The sequence below is a fragment of the Symsagittifera roscoffensis genome, chromosome 9 (genome assembly GCF_963678635.1).
Source record: "Symsagittifera roscoffensis chromosome 9, txSymRosc1.1, whole genome shotgun sequence".
Lineage (NCBI taxonomy): Eukaryota > Metazoa > Xenacoelomorpha > Acoela > Convolutidae > Symsagittifera > Symsagittifera roscoffensis.
Genome location: NC_087070.1, coordinates 18,377,572 through 18,386,923, shown reverse-complemented (window position 1 = coordinate 18,386,923; position 9,352 = coordinate 18,377,572). Strand labels below are relative to the sequence as shown.

The 9,352-nt window shown below is 45.0% G+C and overlaps 1 protein-coding gene across 1 annotated transcript; it reads left to right on the top strand.

Moving 5' to 3' along the window:
• Window positions 1–223: 223 nt before the first annotated feature.
• On the top strand, window positions 224–3,762 carry LOC134854737 (uncharacterized). Its single transcript, XM_063871096.1, has 4 exons — window positions 224–570; window positions 1,324–1,521; window positions 3,111–3,386; window positions 3,648–3,762. The coding sequence occupies exons 1-4, from the start codon at window positions 224–226 to the stop codon at window positions 3,760–3,762; spliced, it is 936 nt and encodes a 311-aa protein (XP_063727166.1).
• The last annotated feature ends 5,590 nt before the right edge of the window (window positions 3,763–9,352 follow it).

The window sequence follows — 9,352 nt, the reverse complement described above, 5'->3', positions numbered from 1 at the left end:
AACCTCTGAACAGGTCTTTGGAAACATTCCTTACGAATTTATCTAGAACCAATGAAGGTAGTGAAAAGTCCAGAAGGGTTTTTAAGAAACCAAGATGCTATAAAGACGAATCTGATGGCTGTATTGATACCTGGATAGGGGTAATGAAACTGCATTTTGAAGAAGAGGACTTGTCAGAAAGGCAAGAATGCAGTGATTTAACCAGCCATGACACCAAGCAAGGATGCGCTTCGAGAAACGGAGGCAACGTGAAGATGAGACGATAGACAAGTTTCTAGACGATTTGAAGATGCCGATTGGGCGTAGCCAACCAGATGAGTCGAACAGAAGGATGAACCTGGCAGTAGCCTCAAAATTCATCGATGGTATGAAGAATGATGAGCTTCGAACAATGTTAGCGACACATTACACACCACTCTCAACCACTGCGCCAACGCCAGAGGAGTTGAGACTCAAGTCAAAAGAATACCTTTTGCTGAAGCCTCCATCGAGATCTGGATATTACAAAACCAATTATGGCAATTTTAACAATGGACCAGCAAACCAAGGAAACAACTGGTACAAACCAAGGTTTATATAGACAAGAGAGGCTCTTGTGCAAATTGCAGTTCGACGGACCATTATGTGTCGGCATGCCCAACCTACAAACAGGGCATGGAAGCAAGGCTTTAGCCTCGAGGATGAAGATGCGTCATGAGAGGATTAATTGTGAAATTCGGCCCAAGGTGTTTCTTTTGTAAATTGGAAGGTCATTTTAAATCGGATTGTCCAAAATTTTGGGATGATGCTGTGGCAGACATCAAGCTTTCAAGGCATGAGGAAGCTTTATCGGGTGTGAAAGCCAGCAGGGCTCGCCTGTTGAGTGAAGCGGAGGCACGCAGAAAAGAAAAACCGCAAGAGCTGGCAATGAAGGAGATGAGAGCAGGCAGTAACGGAAGAGATACGCGAACCGGAACCAGTGACTGCAGAGCATGACTTCAAGATCGAAACGAATGCAACAAGTAGTTTGAGCATGAAACTAAATGTGATTTCTGGGAAGACGTTCGGAATGGTGCCACAAGGGAGCAGAATATGGTCAATAATTTCAGTTGGGGGGCAGCAGGTGATCAGGAACCTAAGTGATCCCTCAGAAATCACTATGATGCATTTAGTCACATATGCAGATTACCTGAGACAGCTAGAGTCAAGCACTGAGTCGAGGGCTGTATGACCGTTGTTGACGACGAGTGGCCCTCGGACGAAGAAACTCCCTGGGCGTTGCGTGGAAGTCTATGGAACTTATCAAGTAATGTTGAACGTTGACGGGATAAGTATCTACACTAGGACCTACGTCACAACAGATAGCGACAAAATGGGGCAGATCTATTTGGGACAGGAAGAACTCAAGGTCTGCAGAATTGGCCATGACCCCATGATGGAGCATGACGCGGTACACATTGGATACAAAGCAGATGTGACTGCACATCTGCTCGACAAAACGGGAAGAAAAACGGAGTCACAGGGCTTCTGGACACAGGAGCGGTAGTGAGCGTGATGCCGATAAAAACTTGGGAAAGAATAGGCTTCACGAGAGAAGGCCAAATTCCGACGAATCTCCGACTGGCTGCAGCCATTCGAGGAGCAATTTACATAGCCGGAAGGACACAAATAACAGTCCTCTACATGGGAGGACGGGATCTTTGGATGAGCTTCCTGGTGGTAGAAAATTTGGACGACGCCGACCAATTCATCTTGGGCAGAGATTTCGTCAGGAATTTTGACGTGATGATTGACTTGAACAACGGTCTGATACGGATTAGAAACCCGGACCGGAAGTGTGTTCAGAAAGCAATTAATAGGATAATAACAGACAAAAACAAGGTACCAATTTTTTTAGATAGAAAAGTGAAGCTACAGCCAGGACAGGCTGTGGTGGCAATTTTTAGAATGAGAAATTTAAATTCGTTAAGCGATAGTAAACAGGTTTGTTTAGTACCGAATCCAAATAGTCAGAGTTCGGTGATTTTAGGCCGGAGCTTCTCGGTAACGCGAAACGGACTGTGTGTCAGTGTGTTGTTGAATACACTGGACACCACGGTTTCAATCCAGCGTGGAAAGAATCTTGGTTACGCTTTGCCGATGAGGACCGACTATGAGGAGACACAAAACTTGAAGAAACATAGTTTGAAAGACTGTCCTTATCATGCCAATAAAGATAAAATTTTAAAAAGAATTAATGAATTAAAATCTATTCATAAGTTGTTTTCAATGAAATCCGAAACGGACGACGGCTTATCGAGTTGCTCGAATTTTCCGGAACGCTCCTCGTTATATGAACTAGAATCTGAAAAATTTGTTTTGCCAGAAATAGAACACTTAAAATAAGCGAGGGAGATTTTGAATCATTGCGGGCGGTTTTAAATCGGAACGCGGATGTATTTTCAAAACATAAGGCGGATATCGCTTGTTGTAACTTCGTCGAACACGAAATCGAACTAGAGGAAGGCGCCGCTCCCCATAGGGGAGGCGCAAGATGGATGACGCCACATAAATCGGAAGCGTGCCGAGCGGAAATAGAAATTTTGCTCGAATACGACACGATAGAACCCTCTAAATTGCCCTTGGCTTGTGGGGTAGTCAAGCCAAAGAAGAAAGGGGGCAGTTTAGGTTCTGTTGCGATTTTTGTTACTTTAACTCAGTGACAATAAAAGATGCATACCCGATACCGCGAATAGACGAGAGCCTCTCAAAACTTGGTGATGCCAAGCTCTTCACCACACTGGACTTGGGTTCTGGCTTCTGGCAGGTCCCTCTGCGGAAGAAGGACAGAGAGAAGACCGGATTCGCATGTGAATTGGGGTTGTACAAGTGGAAGAGGATGCCCTTCGGCTTGTGCAACGCAACGGCCACTTTTCAAAGACTGATGGCTTAGACTTTGACGACTTTGACCAGAGTGACGAAGAAGTACGGGAACCTGGTGATTTGTTACGTGGATGACGTGGTCATAGCAACACCCACCCTGGAAAACCACATTGATCGGCTCGAGAAGGTATTTGGCTGCATGAAGAGAGCAGGCTTGAACTGTAAACCATCGAAATATGAGATCCTCAGGGGTTCAATAAAGTTTCTAGGAAGAATGGCGTGATGCCGGATCCGCAAGCAGTAGAGGCTGTGTTGATATGGAAGGCTCCCAGAACGGACACACAACTCATGAGCTTCCTAGGATTCGCCAATTATTACCGTGAGTTCATAAAAGGATATGCATACAAGGTTTATCCAATGCAGAAGCTGATGCGCAACAAAGAAAAGAAGTTCGAATGGAACGATGAAGCGCAAGCTGCCTTTGAGATCATAAAGCGGGAACTATGCGAAAGGCCAGTGGTAGGCATGCCAACAGAGAAGGGCAAGTATGTTCTTGACACAGACGCATCAGTAGTAGCCATCTCAGGAATACTGCATCAGGAGCAGGAATGGAATGGAAGAACAATTCTCCGTGTTAAGTGACACTGCGATAAAATATGGTGCACCAAAAACAGAAATGTTTGCAGTAGTCACATTCGTCGAAAAGTACCGCGCATACTTGGGGACGCTCCCCTTAAGTTACGCGTGGACAACAGAGCGTTATCCTGGTTCAAGACAAACTCGATGGATCAGAGTTATATTGGTAGATGGACAGTAAGATTAGACGACTACTACATGATAATCGAGCACAGGATGCGTGATAAACACCAGAATGCTGACAACCTCAGCAAGAAGACCAAGTTCTATGCAAGATTGGAATAGAAGCAAGCCAATCAGGCAGAAATAAAGGTAGGGTTCTCGTTTCTGGACAAAGAAACTTATGAAGCGCTTCCCTTGACATGTAGAGAAGGCAGCCGAAAAAAAATATTCTATCCAAGAAGGACCCAGTGCCCTTGGATCTGTTGCTGCGCTCAAACCTGGTCCAGCAGGAACTTTCTCGCATGAACAGAAACAGCCTCTCATTATGGGATAAAACGGTGTAGGTCACACCATAAGTGATGCGGATGCTAGGTGCATTGTTGGAGAGAGAAGTGATCAGAGATGACCCCGAGTGGGCAGCAGCCATGGAATCACTGACAGTCAGCGAGAAGGTGAAGATCATGCTGTCAAGATGACAAAAAAAAACGCAAGGGATTGTAGGACTATATTTCAGCAACTAGTGTCCTTGATACCCCAACACGTCTTGACGAGCACATCATACAAACGGAAAGAACAGGGGAATGATCCACAAAAGAAAACGGTTACCTTTGAAGACCAGGATAAGGAAAGTGAAGAGGTTGAACGAAAAGGGGGGGGAAGATTATTTGTCCGGGGAGACGAACGGTGAGGAGAGCAGGCGAGTTCAGGATCAAAACCCGGGACAAGATAGTTTGTCTGGGGAGTCTGATGTAGAAGAAAAAGTTCCTGATGAGGAACAGGACCTGGAGGATAAAAGTTTGTCCGGGGAGTTCAGATGGATGAACAGAACGCATAGAATTGATCCGGAGGAGGGAACGTGCTCCATCGCAGACTCTTCAATTAATGACAATTCCCGGAACTCAGGAATCGACACCTACTCGGACAGGAACTCGAGCTCAGGATTGGAACTGTCAGAGCTAGCGATCAACCCACTACTAGTGGAGGCTCGAGCAAGGGATCTGGACAGGGTGGTATATCAGGACTCTACCTCATATCAAGTGAGTCTTTGACAATGCAGCAGAAGATCTGAAAACAATAGCGGTATCGAAATGTTCGATACGTTTGTTGCCACAAAAAGAGGTAGTCAGGACTGATCTCCAACCGTTCGAACAAGAAACACAACCGTTGGCGAAGATTTGGTGTGTCAAGATGGAAGATGACACGCATCAGCCAGATGAAATGAATAGTCAGATGAGGGTCATGAAGACTTACTTGAAGGCGAGATACAGACTCTCGGACCTACTAAGAGTGCAGAGAAATAACCGCATGACGAGCAACCTCAAAGTCGATCGAGTCATCTGAATTCAACGAGGTGGTGCAGATTGATCACCAAAAGATTTGTATGACAGACAGTGGTTACAATCAAGTCTTGGCCCTGCATAACTGCCTCAGCAGAAGAGACGTGCGATAACCTGATCAATACCTGGATAGCGAGACATGGTTGTCCGAAGACGTTTCAATTGGATAACTTACGAAAGAGCTCATGAGACGTTCACAGGTGGATCAAGCTCACTCCACGACATACCATCTCCAGCCGAATGGCTTAGTGGAAAGGCAAAATCGAACGTTACTGTCGATGCTGAGGTTATATTGTTCCATGTACATGACCGATTGGGACAAATATCTTCCACATGTAATGGGAGCTTACAACAGTACGCAACAATCCACCACCGGAATTGGTCCAAACAAGATGTTGACCGGATACGAGAAGTCTTTGCCCTTGACTTTCTTTTACTCAGAGTATGAGGGGAAGAAAACTTTACCACAAGTCTACGTAGGGGATGGGACTAAACGACTTGTGTAGACAGAACACTCAGCAGGCACAGGCAAAGCAGAGGGAAGGATTCGATAAAAAAGCAGCTGGTGCAAAAGCTTACTCGGTAGGAGACTACGTATGGGTATTTCAAAACGTCATACCATCGAAAGGAACAAAAAAGCTCCTAAAAGAGTGGAAGGGACCCTTCATGATTACGGAAGTTCACCAGGCGGGACGCTTTTATAGACTGAGTACTAGCCGAGCCACTCACTACGAGAACATTAAGCCACACAACCCAACGACAAAAGTTTGATATAACCTGCAGATATGGAAAAGGGGATTATCTTTGAATGGACGCTGCCTGTGAGGTCAATGAGAAAGGCACCAGGGGAAAAACGATGGGAATGGGGTCGTAGAGGAAGGATCAAGTCCACCACTGGACCTGGATCCCAAGGAGGTGATTGAAGCAGATGAACAAACTTTATTCTACGCAGAGGAGGACTGGCAACACCCCGAACAAACAGAGATCCCCAAGAATTTGGAACCAGATCTTCCGTTTACGGTACAGACTCGAGAGACTCACGAAGAAATATAATCCTTACGGAGATGAATTCGTAGTGGACAGGATAGATCTGAAGAAGATAGTGGAAGAAGTAGTGGGTCTCGAAGAACTAACTGTGTCACAGGACATTGACATGGTCGATGATTACGACGAGGAGTGGGTCGATAATCGGTCCAAGCCCGAGGTGGAATTCGACGACGAGCAACAGCAATCCTATGAACAAGACTTGACGAATCTGCGTGTCTTGGAATGGCTGAACGAAATGACGTCGGACCCAAAGGAGACCAGAGTCAAGATTCGAGATGTAGTTCGTGAAAGCATGAAATACATAAAAACCGAAAGGGATGATCCTTCCTGGGCTGCCCAGGAAGGGCAATTACTCTTTCCTGCTTCCAACCTCGATTTAAAATCTGGAGTGCAATCGACGGGGACGTCGTTGGATATTTTTTGTCCGGGGAGTGGGGGTAGGACTTACCCAAACTCCAAAAATATTAATAAAAAGTTAAAAGTAGCAAGAGAAACAGGTGATCTAGAAGCATAAGCAGGCGAGAATGCTAAAAAAAAAGGACATAGGGAGAGTAGTTGAGTCATATTTTAACTTGCCAAATGAATACTGAAGTAGCATAATATTGACAGATAGCAAATTTGTACTGTCAAAAAGAATATGTGCGATAGCGAACACAGCAGACATGAGTTTTAAGACAGCGTTAGCAGTGGATTTTAAGAGAGACTATAAAAACATAGAATTCTTTTGGAAGCATATACCAGGAATATGAGGCGTAGAAGCTTTGCCTCCGGTGGCGTCACAGATACCGGAAAAGTACTGATGCTTCTTGGTGACGAGGGCGACGGAGAAGCGGCACGTAGACACGGAAAAACTAATCTTGTCCTTGACGAGATTGAGTGACTTCCTTGTGGAAAGGGAAAAAAAGGAACTCTCGGTTCCAGTGTACGATCCGAACAGAGGACGACTGCATCCACGGGAGCTGTATGCACTGATACACGTAATCTTCTCTGATACTAACGTACAAGTATACTTACATAGGAAATATTATTTAAGTATAGGCTGAGTTTAGGTTGCATGCAGGAAGGCGTCATACTAAATATGTGTTGTGTGTCTTATGTTATGTTATATGTTATATTATTAAGACCCTGGGTATGAAGGGATAAGTGACCATGAAAAAACGAATGACAATTTTAGGAAAAGATCTGAAGTTTGGACTGTCCATTCTTAGGTCGAACTTCAAACTTTTAGCGTCAAACTGATTTTAAGAAATTTTAGGATCAAAATGTTTTTATCAAACTCTTTTAAATGAGTTTCAATATAAAATAGGAGTAAAACTGACAAATGTGATATTCGTGACCTCTTTTCTAGATCCTGACTGATCATTTAATTGTTCACCTGATTTCTTTTAATCAAACTGATAAAAAGAATGAAATCTATAAGAAGATGGACAACTTTGATTTAAACGAGTACATGGACCTGGCAAAGGCGTACGTAGGACCGATGATAGATGCAATCTATCGTCGTCTGATGGATCGAGACTTTGCTGTGGAGGACTCAGAGGTAGTCATGTTGCTGGCTTAAAAACATATTGGGGCTTGATAACCATGGGGACCGCCCAAGAGAAGTCTTATTGATGGCAGCATACGGAGAAAGAGGATTAATAGACCGCCCGAACATGAGGGTAATGAGGTGGAGAAACGGAGCTCTCTCAGGAAGTGACTTGGCGGACGAGCCTGGATTGGGAAGTTCCCGTACATACCAACCAGGCGAGATGCCTCTGCCAACCAGGCCTAGGCCTGGTCTGAGAAGGATGCATCAGGAGATGAACAGCGAGGCTGCCTCGTCTAGTTCACAACTGAGGGCAGCTGTGCCACCAAAGAGGGCGAGAGTAGAAGAAGAGGTTCAGACGAACGAAATCATACAAAATCTTAACGAAACGAGAGATGAAGGCAGCTGGACGAAATGACCAAAACCATGCTCAGTACGGAAGAAGACAGATACATGTGGAAGAGACTGTTTGAAGATTGTAACAAGAAACAGGGTGAAGAAATAGAGCGCTTGAGGCGAGAGTACTAAGAGCGTCGGAGCGGCTGGCGTTGATGACAGCCGTAGAAAGAGTGATACCTACAAGAAATATTCCTCGTGGGCAGTCCCCGATGGAACTTTTGACACCTCGCGAGTTGAGTCAAACGACGGAGACGCGGCTCCCAGCTACAACTGGTCGAGTGACAATCCCGGACACGAGTGACATCCTAGGTGACCCAGTCATGGAGCAAACAGTGAGAAAGTTGATAGAAACAGCTGGAGGATTGGTCGCTAATAGGAATGCGCCAGGTTCTGGGGTGACTGCACCCTATGAAACAATCGCCAGAATTTGCGGACCTCCTGGATCACTACGGTGATGACCTTTGGAGGTGCAACGAAAGCCCAGCTACTTAGGAGGAAGGATCAAGTCTACCACTGGACCTGGATCCCAAGGAGGTGATTGAAGCAGATGAAAAAACCTTACCCTACGCAGAGGAGGACTGGCAAGACCCCGAACAAATAGAGATCCCTAAGAATTTGGAACCAGATCTTCCGTTTACGGTACAAACTCGAAAGACTCACGAAGAAATATAATCCTTACGGAGATGACTTCGTAGTGGACGGGATAGATCTGAAGAAGATAGTGGAAGAAGTAGTTGACGATTACGACGAGGAGTGATTACGACATAGTCGACGATTACGACGAGGAGTGGGTCGATGACCGGTCCAAGCCCGAGGTGGAATTCGACGACGAGCAACAGCAATCCTATGAACAAGACTTGACGAATCTGCATGTCTTGGAATGATTGAACGAAATGACGTCGGACCCAAAGGAGACCAGAGTCAAGATTCGAGATGTAGATCGTGAAAGCATGAAATACATAAAAACCGAAATGGATGATCCTTCCTGGGCTGCCCAGGAAGGGCAATTACTCATTCCTGCTTCCAACCTCGATTTAAAATCTGGTGTGCAATCGACGGGGACATCGTTGGATATTTTTTGTCCGGGGAGTGGGGGTAGGACTTACCCAAACTCCAAAATTATTAATAAAAAAGTTAAAAGTAGCAAGAGAAACAGGTGATCTAGAAGCATAAACAGACGAGGACGCTAAAAAAGGACGAAGGGAGAGTAGCTGAGTCATATTTTAACTTGCCAAATGAATACTAAAGTTGCATAATTTTGACAGATAGCAATTTTATACTGTCAAAAAGAATATGTGCGATAGCGATCACAGCAGACATGAGTTTTAAGACAGCGTTAGCAGTGGACTTTAAGAGAGAATATAAAAATATAGAATTCCTTTGGAAGCATATACCAGGAATA